The sequence below is a fragment of the Micromys minutus genome (assembly GCF_963924665.1).
Source record: "Micromys minutus genome assembly, chromosome: 17".
Lineage (NCBI taxonomy): Eukaryota > Metazoa > Chordata > Mammalia > Rodentia > Muridae > Micromys > Micromys minutus.
Window position 1 is genome coordinate 37,174,580 of NC_137952.1, and position 18,486 is coordinate 37,193,065.

An 18,486-nucleotide genomic window follows, 5' to 3' on the forward strand; every position below is an offset into this window, starting at 1 on the left:
TGGCCTGGAACATAAGGCAATCCCCCTGCTTCACCTACCAATTGCTAGTATTACAGGTATGCTCTACTACCGCTGTTACCGACTTTAAAATACTTACACGCAGTCCCACAGCACACCAACACGTGTGGAGGTTGAAGGACAACTTGGGAAGCTGAAGCACTTTAGAGTTCAAGGCCAAGCTGGCCAGCAGTGAGGCCACCTCAAAAGTTAGGAATTGGAGAGATAGGCTCAGTGTTGAATATCTGCCTCAAATCCATAGATTTGGGTTAGATGCCCTCTAGGAACGCACAGTTTGGAAAGTTATGGCGGGCACACAGATGTTAAAATCTGACTACAGTGGACAGTTTTGTTGGAGATTTTTTTTCCTTTTTTGTATTTGAAGTTGAGGTAAGTAATTAAACACTGACTGGAACTCCTCAGGTCTCAGAGATGTAAGAAAGGACTGCGCATCCTCAGCTACACTCTGAGGAGGGACACATTTTTTCTTCTGTGCTCAGGCTCAGGAAGGGAAAAGTCAAGAGGAATTATCTACTAGGTACTGGTCTACCCAAGGCTGAGGGATTTCCCAGAACATAGGACTTTGAATACCAAAGTGGACAATGGGCAAATGGGAGGAATTATCTTTTCTAAAAGGTAGCTGACTGTGCCCCAGAGCTTGAAGCAAACAAGCTGACATTCTGTTGTTGAGATCCAAAATGTAGAGGCGAGGAAGTACAAAGAGCTACTTTGGAAGAGAATGGGGTGACCATGACACTCTGAGCATCTGAGTACCCATTTGGGGCCTATAAAGAAGTTGTCATAGCTGAGTTATACAATCTGACTCTGAGTTTCACAAGAACATAATAGAAGTAATTCTGGAAGATACATATATTTTAAAGAGTAGGTTCAAACAGGTTACCGGGGAGGTGGGGATTACCTGTCAAATACTGGAAAAGCATTTAACCTTAAAGAGTAAGAGGAACACCAGTGCAGTGAGCAATTTTAGAAATTGGACACTTTAGCTTTCTTGTATTTCTTATAATCTCTAAGTTGAGTTACCTGTCCATCCAAGAAAAAAATGTGACTCAAAACCTTTTTCAGAGCTAGTTAAAATGAAAGGCAGCTCTCCTAGCTATTGGCCACCGGTACAAGAGGATTAAACACAGGTGTGGGTCCAAAAGACACCTGTAACTTGATGCTGTGTGCAGGCAAGTGACAGGCTTAGTGTGTCAGAGGCACTCACCGTACAAGGCACATGTGAACAGTTTTATCTACAGAAAAAAGTGCAGTAAGACTTTGAAGATCAACGTCATTTTGAAGATGCTTATTTATTCTAAGCAAAACCTACAACTAGAGTATAACCATAGGTAACACACAACCTGTAGTAACATACGATTGCTATCGGCTCTGCAACAGAAAAGAGTACAACACACATGGCTACTCAATAGATGGTTTTATGACCCACCTACACTCTGGCTTTTATAATTACTTGGGAGACAGGTTGAGGATCCCTGTATCAAATATTAGAGACTAGAGGTGTTTGAGATTTAAATATATGCATAGACTACCACTTGAATATCTCTGATCTGAGATGTTAGTACTCAGTTCCAGAGTTTAGAACATTTGACTTTGAGTTTTTGGTTGAGGATGCTCAACTTACAGGTGTAGGGCGTGCACCCATTCCTTTTATGAGGATAAATGCCCATGAGTACCATTTCAGAGAGCAGAGGTGAACACTTTCTCATGGAGGTATGCTAGTTTCTCTAAGCGAGTTCTTTTTAGTAGTGGAAGCCATTCCCAGTGGGGTAATTCTACCACTCGGTACCCAATTTGAACCAGCTGCCTCCTCTTCATATTGTGCAATCCAAGTAGATCCCTGGAACCATAGCAGTATTGGTTCCTGTTTGTGAACTGGATTGCTAGCTTCACTAGTGGGGGCTGCACGGGGGTGAGAGGGCACAAGTCAACCATCCCCACATCCCCCAGTCTATCTGTCCCATTGCAATCAGAGTCCACCAAGGGCACAGTTGTCTCCTTTCTTAACTCCATGGGTGGCCGGCCAGTATCTAACTCAATTTCCCCCTGGAAGTACTTCTTGGCTTTTCCCTTTAGCAACTGACTCATCAAATCATCTGTAAGGCTGACTCCCACTTGCTTAAACTGTAATCGGGTTACATCATCAGTTGGTGTTGCTTCACTATTAAACGGTAATGGCTTCATGTTAGCATCAAGCTGAACCTCTAAGTCAGAAGATCGGGTATGAGGCAAAATCATATGATGCTTGATGTACTGGGGGCCACCCAACATGGTCTCAAGTAAATAGAGAGTTTCTAGGAATTCAGGCTTTGACCTCATATCCTTGCTTGCTAAATTCCACAGATTTGCAGATGCTTGTTGCTGAAGGTGAGGATTAAGACGATTACCCTTGTAATCTGGACACTCAATGGCAACTGTACCATCAAGAGTAAACAGTTCCTTAGTGAGTTCAAACTTACTTCTCTCTTGAGCTATCTTGACAAAACCTGGGCTCAGAGCAACATTTATAAGCTCAGCTGGAAAGTATTCAGAAAATGCCAAGCCAATGAGGCAGGTGAGAAGGTGCTCTGGGTACTTGTTGAATTCAGGCATCTTTCTGTGGATTTCATTTAGTAGACTGGAATAAAATTCTTCTGTGTTTGGTGGTTTATAATTCAGAGTTCCAAATGACCACAAAAATTTGGCAACATCTTTACTTCGACAGTGTGCTACCCTAGGAGGCAAAGAGGCAGCTACTGCATTCATTACTCTCTCATCCAGGATGCGTAAGGCTGAGCAGGCAAGAGTGAGGTGCATAACACCCTGAACCCCCAAGGAAGGAATTCTCTGGGGAGCAATTTCTCCAAACTGCCTCATGAAATTTACATGATCTACATGAGTGAAGCGGAACATTTTAAGAATATGAACTAAGGTGTGGCTACTCAGATTTGGCATGTTAGCACAAGCTAGATCTCCAATTTTCCGCATGACAAATTCAGAGAGACCACTACTTGACTTAAAAAAACCCAAACAGATGGTACCAACTTCCTCTACATTGACTGAATCTATATACTTAAGGATCAAGGATTCTAGTTTTTGCATCAGGTCCTGTGGTACTTGACGATTTTCACCTATAATATAAATTAAGTGAATCAGCTGAGACAAAGATAGCTCTCTCCAGTGTAAATTAAGGTAACTAAAAAATATTTTTAAAAAACGAGGCACTCTACGGCCTAAGTTCCGCCAAAGATCAGCTACTAGGAGAAGCTGATCCAGATTCATCTTCCATACCTGATGGCAAAATCTGGTTTCATATACATCTAGCATCAGAGCGGAGAAGGGGATTCTTAAGTCAACAAAGGCTTTCAAAATACTGATCAGATCTGAGGTGGTAAAGAGCTGTATGCTTTTCACACTCAGCTGGCAGAGCAAAGCAAAGCTGTTGCTGGACAGCAAAACAGAGTTCTGTTCTGCTGGCAAAGAGCTGAGCTTACAAAAATAATTAGTTATGACTTCTGGCTGGAGTTTATTTCCGTAAAATGTGACTTTGTGCAAAATTAATTCACCTTCTGAAGCAGATAAGGGTTGGCGAGTCTCACTTCTGCTGTAGCTGTGAAGCTGGTATTCTGGCCTTAGTGTTAAGAAAACTCGGGTCCCTTCGAAGGAATCAAAGACCTCTACATCCTCTTCCCCTCTTCTGGGATTTGGTGAGTTTGAATGCAATTCATTGGCCTTAAGGGTAGACGCTTTGTTGAATTCCAAACCCAGGTGGGCACTGCTGGCTGTGAAGGCTCTCTGAGACAGGGTGGTATCACCAATGTTCTTAACTTTTCTGGCAAGATGGCAGGAGCTATTGTATTTAGGAAGATTCTGTCCCCCATGTTGTGTGATGTTTTCCATATGCCAATATGCCATGCTTTGGGCTACATGGTAAGGATTACATGATGCTTTGTATTTTAAAAGTTTTAATAGCTTGAGAGTGGCTGACATTCTGGAGTCTGTGTTGATCTTTTTGGCAGTCAGAGAAAAAGTCACACGTTCTTGTTTTTATGGCGCTTCATTAGAGATGTTCCACAGAAACTGCCTGTAACTCTTCGGCAAACCACAAGAGCCATGGGCCACAAATGATGGGGCCAGTATTGGTGCCAGATACTGAAAAAAGGGTAGATGAAGAATGAGTTCTATCTATAATACAAGATGTACACATTATAAGAATTAGGTGCAGCCGGATGTGGTGACACAACCCTTTAAATCCAGTACTTATGAGGTAGAGGCAACAGGATCTATGCTGAGACTATCTTGTGAAGCCCTGTCTCAAAAGACAAAACAGAGAAAGATGCAAACTGTACTACTTATTGTCCATGCAAGTATGTTCAGTGTTAGTGAATGCCCAGAGCACAAGCCATTGAGCGTAAAGGACAGACTGGGTGCAATGCCAACAAGAAAACCTTGAACCCAAGACACCATTAGGTGATTTCTAGACTGCTGCTTGATATAGATTCATTTCCTTGTTGAGAAGGACAGATTTCCAAAAGAAAGCTGGGGGTAAAAAGTGGGCAACTCATTTCTTTACTATCAACACGCAATAGTCCCTGGAGAATACAAGCAATTGATAAAAGCTGCCATGTTAACAGTATAAAGAAAAAGTAGGATTTACTTTTAAATTTTTAAAATTTTTATTTCATGTATACAGATGTTCTGTCTGCATGTGTACCAATTGTGTGACTGGTGTCTGAGAAGGTCTGAAGAGGGTGTTGGATCCCCTGAGCTGGAGTTGAGAGCTATAGGACTTGGGTGCTAAAAACTAAGTTCAGGTTCTCTGAAAGTGCAGGAAATATATTTTTTAAAGCTTTTTTCCCTATTCATTAATATATTTGCATATATATGAATTTATTTATCTAATGTGTATGAGTGTTTTGCACACCAGAAAAGGGCATCAGATCCAATGGGACTACAATTATAAACCAGTGGGCAGTGGGAATTGAACCCAGGACCCCTGGAAGAGCAGCTAGTGCATTTAATTGCTGAGCTGTCTTTCCAGCTCACAACAGGCATTTAGTGATTCATCTAGGTCTTTTTTTTACTTTGAAACAGGGTCTCACTGTGTAGCACTGGCTGGCCCCTATAGAATTCACTCTGTAGACCAGGCTGGCCTCAAACTCACAGAGATCCTCCTGTTTCTGTCTTCCAAGGGCTGAGATTAAAGATACACATCATCACACCTGGCTTAGGTTAAATGAAAAGCATGGGAGGTTTGGGAAGGGTAACGCAAGAGTAGACGTGTAAAGGATGGAACTAGGCAGCAGATACCGAACTCTGAAATGACTCTCTACAGTAGGAAGAATCAGAAATTAGAATGGCCAACAAATGTAAATAATGAAAACTTTCATTTTAGAGGATATAAAAATAAAGCACAGGAGAAATTAAAAGCCAGGTGCTGCCTTTGGAAAGGAACTTTTAATGCTGGCGTGAAGGACTATCTCAGCTATTCAGAAGGCCGAACCATCTCTCCTGACCCCTCGAGTGTTTTAAAATGAATGTAAGCTTTAATTCATTATAGCCACAGTAACCTTCCCAGTTCTTACAGTGCAAACTGAACTACAGAACCCTGCCCTTTTCAATGCTAATCCTCTTAGAAAATGCTGACCCAACTGTCCTTTTTAGACTGCTTTGTTTCTGAGGTTTTTTTTTTTTTTTTTTTTTTGGTGTGTGCAGCTTAGGCTGGCCTTATATTCATGACATTCATCTACTTTAAAAAATGCTGGGGTTACAGGTGGGTGCCACCACATCCAACTTCCAGACACTACGAACAGAGTTTGGATCACTAGTGCAGGTCATCAGGAGCTGGGACAAACACTCAGAACATTTTATGTGGTAGTGGTGAGTGGGAAGCAAAGTTCAGAAGCTAGTTTATTGCTGATGCACACACAGGTAGAGAAAAGTCTACTCAACCCTGTCTTCAATGGACAAGCAACACCAGCTCACATGACTGTCTGCTAACAGGCCCAGGAACAGCACATCTCCCCTGGATGAGGGAGAGTGGAGAGGATGCCAGAGCCAGGGACTAATCACGTCCTCACCTGGCTGGAAGCAATACCATTCCCACTTTCCTCCCATGGAAAAGAATGAGCAGTCCATGAAAATGGCTCTCCCATATTCCTCCTCCTCTTTTAAAAAAAGGATGTATTTATTTTTCTACCAAATGTGAAGGCATATGACTTTAATCCCAGCACTCAGGAAGCAGAGTTTATTGTCAGCCTGGTCTAGATAGTGAGTTCTAGGACAGCCTGGTCTAGATAGTGAGTTCTAGGACAGCCTGGTCTAGATAGTGAGTTCTAGGACAGCCTGGTCTAGATAGTGAGTTCTAGGACAGCCTGGTCTAGATAGTGAGGCCTTGTTTCAAAAATGAACAAAACAAAACAACAGCAAAAAAATTATTTTTTTTATTTTATGTTACATGGCTGTTTTGCCTACCTGTATATCGAGGCATCATGTGTGTGCAGTAACATGGAGCCAAGGTGTTGGACCCTCTGGAACTAGAGTATCACATGTTAGCCACCACATGGGTACTAGGAACCCAAGTGTGTTCTCTGTAAGAGTAACAAGTACTCTTAACCACAGACATCTCTCCATACCCTAGTTTTTCTTCATTGCTCATTCTTTCCCCCCATTACTTACTTGCCAACCCCAAGGAGATGAGTGGCCAATCAATGGACCATAGAAGGTTGTTACTGCAAAATACCCATGAGTGATCTTCTGAAAGGTCTCGTTTTTATTGGGGGGGGGGGGTTTGTTTTGTTTTGTTTTTTAAAGATTTACTTATTTAATGAGAAGAAGGCATCAGATCCCATTACAGATGGTTGTGAGCCACCATGTGGTTGCTGGGAATTGAACTCAGGACCTCTGGATGAGCAGCCTGTGTTCTTAACTGCTGAGCCATCTCTCCAGCCCCTGAAGTGTCTTTCTAACTCCACTTTTGGCCTCTTCTTTCCAGAGTCCATAAAGAGCCATGACTGCATGCAGGCCAAAAGGCTTTGTTCTATTTACCAAGCTTCTTCCTCTGGGTTATAGGAAATGTTCCAATTTCACAGTAAACCTTTATACACTAAGTTCCTTTCTATGACACAGAATCTCACTATGTGGCCCTGGCATTCACTAGGTAGACTAGGCTGAATTTTGCATGGACTCATAGATCCATCTGCCTCTACCTCCCCAATGCTGGGATGAAAAGGTGACCACCATGCCTGGTGCTACACCTGGTATTTTACCTGCCTAGCCCCAATTGTTCAGGTGGTCACAAACTACATCCTGGGGCCCAAATTGAGCCCTGTACCTGGTTTTGTAAGTACATTTTATCTGGAAATATCTAATGTCTGTGTTGGCTTTCCCAACACAAGAACTGAGTACCTATCTCAGGTATGATATGACTGTAAAACAGTGTTTTTTAGTTAGCTCTTCATGGAAAAAGTACAGTCCCATGTTACAGACCACTAGTTAGTTGTGATTAAAACTATCAATATGAAAGAGTATATCAATTAACAACAAATCCTCCATTTACTTTTAAATTACCTCTGTAGTCATTTTTGTCTGTATTTGCTTTTTTCAGGCAGTTTCATAAAATCTACACAGGCTTTGAGTTCATGATCTTCCTGCCTCCACCCCTAATGTGGCATGTGCCGTTATATCTAGTTTACAGATGGTCATTTTTAGGTGGCTTTGCTTGTTTGCTTTTGTCTTCTTGTTTTTTAGGGCTTTTGTCTGTTTTTGTTTTTTGAGAATGGGTATGTAGTCCAGGTTAGTATCAAATTCACGAGGTAGTTGAAGGTGGCCTTGACCGTCTTGAGCCTCCTGCCTCCTATTCCTCCAGCTTGAATTACAGGTATGTGCTACCACCCCTGCTTCATGGGGAACTGGAAACTGGACCCAGAGCCTCTTCATCCAAGCAAGTACTTTGCCAAGTGAGCTGTATTCCTAGGCCTATAAACAATAATTTTTAAAAAATCATCTCTAAATGTCATAGACACATCTCAGTAGTTAAGAGCATTTGCTGCTCTTACAGGGGACCCAGGTTCAGTTTTCAACACAAACATGGTGGCTCACAACCAATTGTAACTCTAGTTCCAGGAAAGTTATGCCCTCTTCTGGCTTCTGTGGGTACTAGGCATGTATACAGTACATACACTTTCATTCAGGCAAAACATTTATACACATAAAAGTAATAATCTAAAAACATTTTTTAAAATTACCTTTATAAACCAGGCATGATGGTGCATACCTTTAATCTCAGCACTTGGGTAGCAGAGACAGGTGGGTCTCTGTGAGTTTGAGACCAGCCTGGTTGACACAGAATTCTAGGCCAGCCAGAGCTATATAAAAAGACCTTGTCTAAAAAAAAAAAAAAAGAAAGAAAGAAAGAAAAGAAAAGAAAAAGAAAAAGAAAAATGAGAAAGAAAGTAAAGAAAATCACTTCTATAGCTGGACATGGCGACACACACTGGTACACTATCTGCTCTCAGGAGGCAGAGGCAGAGGAGCTCTATGAGTTGAAGCAAACATATCCACATAGTTCAGGTTTATGACTTCATGCTGAGACTTTACCTTAAAAAAAGAAAGCTGTGCTGGAGAGATGCTACTGGCTAAGAACACTGGCCACACTTCCAGAGGATTTGAGGTTCAAATCTTCAGCACATGGTGGCTTATGACCATCTATATTCCCAGTCCTGGGGAAGCCAACCCTCTTCTGGCCTCTATAGACACATGGTACACAAAAACACATACAAACAAAACACCTACAAACAGAAAATAAATAGAAGGCTGAAGCTACCTGAGACCCTGCTTCAAAAGAAAACAAATAGGCAGATTAAGTTCTGAGATGGAAGATGCTGTATTTTTCTTTTCCTAATTAAAATTTGTGTTAGAACAATGGGTTTTAAATTTTTTTAAGTAATGACTTTTACAATTATTTACTTAATGTATATGTGTCTGTGTGTGAATGTGGAGATACACATCATGCCATAGCACATGTGTGAGGATCAGGAGACAACACACAGGAACTGGCTTTGTTCTTCCCCCACATGGGTCCTAAAGATTGAACTCAAGTTGCCAGGACTGATGACAAGTGCCTTTATTTATGCCATTTCAATGGCCCAAAATAAAGGGTTTTATTTATACCATGTTCACACATGGGCGTCATTGTACACTGCTCATATTCACCCCTCCATTGTCCTCTTTCCCCTTCTGCTTTACTACTGTGTGCGATGTACACACATGGAATCATCCTCCTCTGTGGCTCACCACTTTATTTTGAGACAGGGTCTGTCACTGAACTTGAAGGACAAACTGGCCAATGAGCCCGGAGATCCTCCTGCCTCCACCTCCCAGAAGAGCTAGGACTAAAGACACATGACACATCATATCCAGGTTTATTGTGAAGGTTCTAGGGATACAAACTTGGCCCTCAGGCTTATGGGTCAAGCACTTAACCCACTGAGCTACCACCTCTACTTTTGTGTATAGTCTAGATTCTACACGAGACAACAGACAATCCTTTCTCCCCAATACTGCCCTCTCTTGTTCCTTCCTCTCCTTTGCTTAGTGTCCATTCAAGGCTCAGAGTCCTAAATGAACTATTATGTACCAACTTGACCCCAACTCCTCCCTTAGTCTTTTGAGACAGGGTCCCACTATATAGCCCTAACAGGTCTAAAACTTGGAGAGATCCAACTGCTTCTGTCTTCCTAGCTCAGGAATTAAAGGTGTGCACCACCACACCCTGCCTTAAGTCTCATTCTAACAACCCTTCTGTAAGGTAGGTTTATTATTTCTGTATCAGTTATGAGGGAAGAGACTTTACAAGATAAAGAAATTTCTCACAAGGAAAAAAAGAAATCTTTCATATGGTACAGAGCCAATGGGCTGAGTGGAGCTTGATTTCAAAGACTACAAAGGCCACACTACTGGTAGACAGAAAGATAGCAACACAATTCAGGAAGCTCAGTTCCAGACTTGAGGGTAAGGGCTGAAGAAGCTACTTCTTCCACATTTTCCGCCTGCCAGGAGTTAGGATATCAATACCGGGGTCAGCTTAAGAGCATCTCCTGCCTACCTAATGTAGTATTCTAGGTATTGCTATAGTCAAGTCTTCCTACTTATACAAAGAGTAAGGAGAAGAACTGACATCTATAGAAAGAATGGATTTCCAGGATATGCTATAATCAAAATAAAGAGCACCACAACCAAAGTTGGCAGGTGTATGAGATGGAAAAATTAAAGTTTTAGGGGTTGAGGGACTAGAGAGAGAGAGAGCTCATCGATGCAGACCTGAGTTGATTCCCAGCATTCACATAGTAGCTTGCATTTCTATCTGCAATTCCAGTTTCTCTTCTCAGCTCTGTGTAACACGGTACACAGATATACATGCAGGCAAAATGTGTAGACACATGAAATAAAATAAGTCTAAGAAAGAGTAAAGGTGGAGCACACCTTTAAACCCTGAACTTGGGAGGCAGAGGCAATCTTTGAGTTCAAGACCAGGCTGGTTTACAGAGTAAGTTTCAGGATAACCCAGTCTTAAAAAGCCAAAAATCAACAAACAAACAGGTTTAGGGGCTGGAAAGATGGCTCAGTGGCTAAGAGCACTTGCTCTTGCAAAGGACCCTAGTTCATTTCCCAGCAGCCACATAGCTAACAACTCTAGTTCCAGGGGATGATACCCTTTTCTGAATGATGAGTTCACCAGACATGCACATGCTATGTATACACGGGCAAAACACTTACATGTGTAAATATAATAAATCTAAATTTTACAAAAGAAAAATGAAAAGTTTCAATATGCCTCTAATGTACTGGTGAGGTAGAGGCAGGTAGATCAATGTGAATCTGAAGCCAGCCTAGTCTACACAGCAAATTCTAGACTAGCCGGTGCTGTGTGATGAGACCCCTGTCTTGAGAGGGAGGGTGAGCTGATTTTAAATTAGTTGAGGTGGTACTTACCTATATATACCTCTAACCTCAATACTTTTGAGACTGGGGCAGGAGGATCAACCCATGTTTAAGGCTAGCTTAAACTAAACAGAGAAACCTTTTCCAAAATAACAAGACTGACAAACTTCTAATAGATAATCTAGGGATGGACAAACTGGCAAATAAGCCAATAATCACATTAACAAAAACTACTGCTAGGTGTACACATATACACTACAGGGGATGTAGTGCTTACAATCCCAGCACTAAAGAGACGGAAGCAGAAACATCATGAGTTTGATGCCAGCATGGGTTATACTGAGATCTTGTTTTCAATTTAAGAAAAAATTAAAAAGAAGGGGGAGGGTCTGAGAGAGGCTGAACAGATGTCTCCACAACTAAGTAAACTTCCTGCTTTTCCAAAGGCTGAGTCAGTTCCACTTAGAAACATCTGTAATGTAGCTCCAAGGAAGGCAATGCCCTGGCCTTTGAAAGCACACTCACACACAGCACTCACTCACATACATGCACAGAAATTAATACTCCCAATTCCTATGTGAATAATGATTACATGATTTTATTAAAATAAACACTGAATAATGACCAACTAAAAATTATGAGCAAACTATTGATGTGGGACAGTTAATTTTCACCTTTGGAGGCCAGAAGTCTCATATGAAAGTCCTGCCATATGGTAAAGGTCATGCTTGGTCATCCACAGTGGAATGCATAATATATACAGGTATGTATAAAAGACAAAGACAGAACTGGCGAGTGGAGGGGGTGGGAGGTGTTGAAGAGCAGCCCAGGAAACAGGAATGAGTCTCAAAATCAAACCACAGAGAGGGGGGAGGGGGTGAGCAACACTGGCTATATGCTGTAAGCCATTCATCCCTGTAATCCCAGGTTCTCAGGAAGCTGGAATGGGACAAAGTTTTACCCAGCCTCAAAACAACAATGTTGTTAAGAGCTCTTGCTGGAGCTGGAGAGATGGCTCAGTGGTTAAGAGCACTGACTGCTCTTCCAGAGATCCTAAGTTCAAATCCCAGTAACCACATGGTGGATCACAACCATCTGTAATGGAATCTGATGTCTTCTTTTGGTGTGTCTGAAGACAGTGACAGTGTATTTACATATAATAAATAAATAAATCTTAAAGAAAAAAAAAAGAGCTCCGGCTGCTCTTTCTGAGGACCAGAGTTCAACTTCCAGTACCCTCAAAGGAGCCCACAACCATCTATAATTCCAGTTCCAAAGGATCTGATGCCCTCTTCTGACTTCCATAGGCACTGGGCAAGCAAGTGATGTATATGCATTCATTTAGGCAAAATTCTCATACACATCAATAAATCTAGAAATAAAAACAGTAAAAAGGACCCATGCATGTAAGTCAGTAGTTGTCTGCTGCCCACCAGAGGCCTGAGTTCACTCCCAATACCACATGAAGGGAGGAAGGAAGCCCTCCCAACCAATAGAAAGTTACATGAAAGCAGCTGCTCTAAACGTCTTTTAATCATGCTGCTATAACACTGAATCAAACCCCAAAGAAAAAGAAATAAACCAATAGATGCCAAAGAACAGATGATTGAAAATACTTTGGGGAACTAAAATAGAGGAAGAAATGGAAAAGCTGACAGTGTTATAAACACTATTGAACTATTTAAATCACAAACAAAAATTAAATTTACAAAATACATGTGCTACAGGTGTGGTGCTGTATGCCCATACTCCCAGCATTTTTGAGGTGGAGGCAGGAGTTCATGACCATTCTTAACTACATACTAAATTTGAAGCCAGGCTAGGATATATGAGACCCAGTCTCAAAAACAAGACAAACAAGGAAAGGCCAAACCTGGCCAGGCATGGTGATATACACCTTTAGCCCCAACACTTGGGAGGCAGAGTCAGGCATGAATTTGAGGCCAGCCAGTTTTCTGTTTTACTGAGTAAGTTTCAGAACAACCAAGGCTACACAGAGAAACCCTGTCTCAGGGTGGGAGGGTGAGATGGGGAAGGCCAAACCTAGTGGTACACATCTTTAATTCCATAGAGGCAGGTATCTCCGTGGGCTTAAGTCCACCTGGTCTATACAGGAAGCTCCTGGCTAGCCAGGGCTTAAAGAAAGAAAGATGGGGGGATGGGGGGACAGGATGCAGCATAAGCCAGTAGGGAGGAGGACTGTTGCAAAGGCAGCATGTGCTACCTACCACATAGAGAAAATAGTGACCTCTTTTCTCAAGGTTTCCCAGAGCACATACAAGAAAGCGGGAAAGAGAAGACTATGATATGTTCAATTAATTCCTGGCTCCTTTATTAAAGGATCAAGCTGATGTCACTGTACAAAGCTCCCTTCCTAGTGTAAATTCTCTACACATATTCTACTCTCTGCCTCCTCTTTGTGGATCCTAACAGCCCACAGTACAGTTTCAGAGTGTTGGTATTCCCAAAAGGTACTGCTCAACCACCCAGAAGAATGTGATATTACAGAAGCCAGAAATCTTACCTTTCTATCTTCCAGACATATGCCTCAGCAAGGCCATTTTAAACCATAGCTCAGAAGTTATAACTGGGCAGAAAAGGTAAGCCATGATAAATGTAAACCAATTAAGTACACAATACACTCAACATATACAAATTACCAATTACTGAATCTCATAGTCTTTTTTTTTAAAGATTTATTTATTTATTACATATAAATACACTGTAGCTGTCTTTAGATACACCAGAAGAGGGCACCAGATCTCATTACAGATGGTTGTGAGCCACCATGTGGTTTCTGGGATTTGAACTCAGGACTTCTGGAAGAGCAGTCAGTGCTCTCAACCACTGAGCCACCTCTCCAGCCCAAAATTTTTAAGATTTATTTTTACGTGTATTGGTGTTCTGCCGAAAGGTATGTCTCTAAGAGATCCCCTGGAACTGGAGTTAGATCGTTGTGAAGTACCTGCTGGGGATTGAACCTGGATCTTCAGTAAGACCAGTCAATGCTTTTAAGCACCAAGTCATCTCTCCTGTCTTTTCTTTTCTTTTCTTTTTTTGCAATGCTAGTAATGAAACTCAGGCCTCATACATGCTAGGCTTACTAAAGCCTTAGCCTCTAACTTTTTCTAGGAGCTAAAGTCTCATGCTGGGAATCTACCAAAATTTAAAGCCATAAAGGCTTAGAAACAGACAGTAAGGGCCCTAAGCATCAGTGAGAACATGAACTAGGCTGTTTCTTCCCTACTGTCTTTGCTCCGAAGCAGAGCCTACCAATAGTCTAGGATGGTTAAGTATACGTGTACAAGTGTATAGGTCAAAATAAGTGTCCATGAACTAAGCCAAAACAGAATAATATCTAGCACAAACCACCTCTCTTCTTTTTCCCTTTCCTCTTCTTTTTTCTTTTTTTAAAGACAGGACCTCAAACTACATAGCTGAGTGAAATAAAAAGATGAGGGCACGCATAGTTGAGGAGTTTTATTGTAAACATGAGGGAGGGAACAACTAGAGGCATCTGGAAGATTCCAGAATGAACATGGCCAACAGACTAAACTGAGCCATATGGAAGGGTGAAAAGGGAGAGTGGGAACCAAGAGTAGTAACCAAGAGGCAAAAGGGTAAAGGGCTGGTAGCCAAAATGGTTGAAATTATGTAGAATTCAAAGAAGCCAGAAGAGGGAAAACTCAGCCTGTGGACTAGAAAGTTTAGGGTAGGAAGGGGAGGAGTCTGCCAGCCAGGAGGACTCTGTAACAGGTACTGAGAGATGCTGGGAGAATGTGGTAGCCATTTCCATTTTGATATGTTAAACAGGCACCTCAGATAGCCATTTGTCCTGTGTTGGAGAACTTAACCCTAGCCATAGAGGCAGGCCTTGAATTGTGTGCTTAGACATACACCACCATGCCCATTCTCCACTTTAGAAAACGCAAGCAGGTGGAGATAAATGTAAACACCCATACAGTCATAAAAGAAAATTCTCAATAGTACCAGTCACATGCAACCAAACACTTGGGTTTTTTTTTTTTTTTTTTCTTTTTAACCTTTTTTTTTTTTCTCTTTTTCCCAGTGTGCAAGGTTTTAAAGTAAGAAACTTCAGAAGTCCCTTTTTAGAAGGGTAGGGAGAGTACAGGGTCTTATAGTACTATAGCCCTGTCTGGCCTCAAACTCAGAGATGCCCCTCCTTTACCTCCTGAATGCTGGCATTAAAAACGTGCTTCACAGTTCCCAGGTGCCAATAGCACAGTATTCACATGTAACCTGAGCACACTCCACACACACTTTAAATCACCCATAGGAGACTTATAATACATATTAAAATGTGCATTCTATAAAAAAAAAAAAATCTGCACCACGAGACTGGAGTGATGGCTCAGCAGTTAAGAGCACTGACTGTTCTTCCAGAGGTTCTGAGTTCAATTCCCAGCAATCACATAGTGGTTTGCAACCATCTGTAATGAGATCTGATGCTCTCTTCTGGAGTGTCTGAAGACAGCTGCAAATCTACTCATATACATGAAATAAATAAATCTTTAAAAAAAAAAATGTGCACCACCAGCCAGGGAAGGTCTCGCATGTCTTTAGTCTAGTACTCCAGAGGTAGAGGCTGTCGGATCTCGTGTCTAGAACAGTCAGTGCTGGCTACACTGAGGAACCCTGTCTTGGATTGGGGGGGGGGCAGTATCATGGCTGGACAGAATTCTTTTATATAAAGGTTATCGGTTGTCTTACAAAGCCTGATGGCAGGAATTGTGGAGGTGGTGATGGCAGAGCTAGTTTTTAATCCCAGCACTTGGGAGGCAGACGTAGGTGGATGTCTGTGAGTTCAAGACCAGTCTGGTCTACAGGGCAAGTTCCAGAACAGCTAGAGCTATACAGAGAAACCCTGTCTTGAAAAAAAGAAAAAAAAAGTTGACTTACTGGCTGGAGAGATGGTTCAGTGTTTAAGAGCACTGGCTGCTCTTCCAGAGGATCAGGGTTTGATTCCCAATGCCCTCGCTGTGACTCACAATCAACTTGAATTCAAGTCCCAGGAGATCCAACGCCCTCTTCTGGCAGCCCCCAGCACTGCATACAAATGGTGCAGACAGGCATAAATGCAAACTGCCCAAACACATACAATAAAAATAAAGGAAAAAAATTGACTTATTTACATGAAAAATGCCAAGGCTTCATTGGAGACCAAAAAGAACAATAAAAGAGGACACAAGGCACTTCAGTCCCGCACAATTCTCAGCTGAATGAAACAGATAGTAAGTAGTCTTCAGATTTTATTTTGGTCTACCAAACAGGACTAAATCCCTAGGGCTATCCTGAGGCAACTGAGGGCAGTAAGCCTCAGAACCTAGTTCTAGAAAGGCACTGTTCTGTGTACTCACAGTGTGGGCAAAGTGCAGAAAACATGAGCACAAAATACCAGTTTCCTCTGACGTTAGAGTACCTAGATATGAGCTCCACAGGATGAAATAATGCCCAGATGCCTGCACTGAGTGAGCAATGAAGCCTCTGAGGAGACTCATGAATGTATCTAGTATAAAAGCTCCTGTCCAAAGTTCCTGAGTCAGAGCAAAGATGTCATGATCTTAACAGAAAAGGAGCAATTATTTCCTATACCTGGTGAGAGAAAGAGAGAAACACTAGTGGCTGGAGTTGGGCTTGTACAACCAGAAACTGCTTAAAATGAAGAAAAGGTTTATGTCCTATGGTCTCACCCTGTCCTGAGCCCTAAACCAAACGCTGCTTAAAGCGCTGGCGAGAAGCTGGCCAGAAACACCGACTCTCAGGCCTCGCCCTAGACCCGCTAAATCACGTTGCAAGAGCTTCACGTGCACACTGGAATGTAAAGAGGGTCCGGGTAGACTATCACAACAGCCCTGTGCGATACGTACAGACACGATCTCCACTTCACAGGACGTCAAAAGCACCGTTCGAAGAAGACTTTTGCCCAGAGTCACAGCAGTCCGGTGTGACAAGGTGGCCCTAGGTGCTAAGAGGTGCTCTGAGGCGGCGCAAGGGTAGCCAGCCGGCTGGGAAGCACCGCCTTGGCGCAGCAGGCCCGGGAGAACCAGGATGGCGAAGCGCGCGGCCCGGGCCTGGCGGAGCCAGAGTGCAGGCAGCAAACCGAGCCACCTCCTCCCCAGCCGCCCACTCACCTGAAGCCTAAGAAGACAGCGCCCTAACTCCAGTCCCTGGCCGCACCAGGAAAGTCAATACACAGACTCCAAATCAACCACTCCACAACCCACTTCCGGCCAGCGGCCCTCTCCTTCCGCTTGCGTTGATACCGGAGCTGCCGAGGCTCAAAAGACTACAATCACCGTTTTCCGTGAATGTTTTCTAGATTCTGATTTCGGGAGGTAGCTTGCTTGGTACATGTAGAGGGGAAAATATTATCCTGAATGGATCTCTTAGAAAGTAATTTAACAGAAGTGATTGGCACAGTTTCGAATCCTAGGATTGCCATCTAGGTTTTATGACTTTGGAGAAGTCAGGCAAACTTTTCAAGCCTAGTTTGTCATCTATACAAAGGGATAATGATGCATTTCTAACAGTGAAAATGCTTTCAGAAGAGGAACTAGCAATGGATAGATAAAAAATGGATGCAAGAGTCGGGCATGGTGATGAGCATCTTTAATCCCAGAACTAAAGAGGCAGAGGCAGATGAATCTTTATGAATTTGAAGCCAACCCGATTATAGTTCCAGGACAACCATGGCTATATAAAAAGACCTGTCAGAAAGAAAGAAAGAAAGAAAGAGAGAGAGAGAGAGGGAGGGAGGGACGGAAGGAGGGAGGGAGGGAGGGAGGAAGGAAGAAGAAAGAAAGAAAGGGGGATGGGATAAGGGAGGGAGGGAGGGAGGAAGGGGAGGGGGGAGGGAGGGAAAGATTCTACCAAGTCCTCTATAGCAGAGGCCACTGGTTCCAGGCCTGTTGAAAAGCTCTGAAGGAAAACTAAGAGGGGCATCATACTCTCACCAAGGCACTGGTGGGGAGGCAGACTGATTTGAGACCAGCATCCCAGCTTCTGAGTTCTATGTAAGGCAATCTGCCTTGTTGTGAACATTTGAATATTTGTGCTCCCCGCCCCCCAGGCCATTGGTAAAGTGGCTTAAGCTGACTGGGGACTTCTTACCTGATTACAGCCAGCTCACAAACCCAGAGTAAAAAGTGCCACCCCCAGGGGACAAACTTTGATCGCACCTAGGCAGCCATGACAGTCCAGTTTCTCTTCGAAAAATGCTGTTTTCTAGCTCCCATGAAGTGGGAGGAGCTTATAGCCCACCTCTAGCCAACAGGACTGGAAAGGATAGATTATTGCGTGCTTCTAGGACTCTTTTGTTTTGTGCATATGGAAGCTAGTGGTCAACACCAGGCGACCAGTCACTCTCCACCTTACTTTTTGAGACGGTGTCTATCACTGAAACTAGAGCTCACAGTTCTGCCTGGGTGATTAAGGGGCTCCAGGAATCCACCTAATGGCTCCTGTGCTGGGACGACAGACAGACTGTGCCTCGGGGCCTGCTCTAATATTGGTGCTGAGGATACAAACTCA

At 42.8% G+C, this 18,486-nt stretch overlaps 2 protein-coding genes across 5 annotated transcripts in view; both read right to left on the reverse strand.

Annotated features, from left to right (window-relative positions):
* UBOX5 (U-box domain containing 5) overlaps nucleotides 1-17,165 on the reverse strand; it is a 36,378-nt gene extending 19,213 nt beyond the window's left edge. For 2 of the 3 annotated variants that reach the window (XM_080931296.1, XM_080931293.1), the window contains exon 1: nucleotides 15,856-15,993. The gene's annotated coding sequence lies outside the window, so the exon portion shown is untranslated. Of the gene's footprint in view, nucleotides 1-15,855; nucleotides 15,994-17,087 lie in introns of those variants that run through there. The other variant, XM_080931294.1, reaches the window with a different exon arrangement.
* On the reverse strand, nucleotides 1,391-17,165 carry FASTKD5 (FAST kinase domains 5). Of its 2 annotated transcripts, none has more exons than XM_080931292.1 (2): nucleotides 17,088-17,165; nucleotides 1,391-4,146 (listed from the first exon to the last, which is right to left on the reverse strand). In XM_080931292.1, the coding sequence occupies exon 2, from the start codon at nucleotides 3,982-3,984 to the stop codon at nucleotides 1,696-1,698; it is 2,289 nt and encodes a 762-aa protein (XP_080787418.1). In that variant the 5' UTR covers nucleotides 3,985-4,146; nucleotides 17,088-17,165; the 3' UTR covers nucleotides 1,391-1,695. The 2 variants fall into 2 exon arrangements, with proteins under 2 accessions (XP_080787418.1, XP_080787417.1); XM_080931291.1 differs by lacking the exon at nucleotides 17,088-17,165 and adding an exon at nucleotides 15,856-15,987.
* Nucleotides 17,166-18,486: the final 1,321 nt, after the last annotated feature.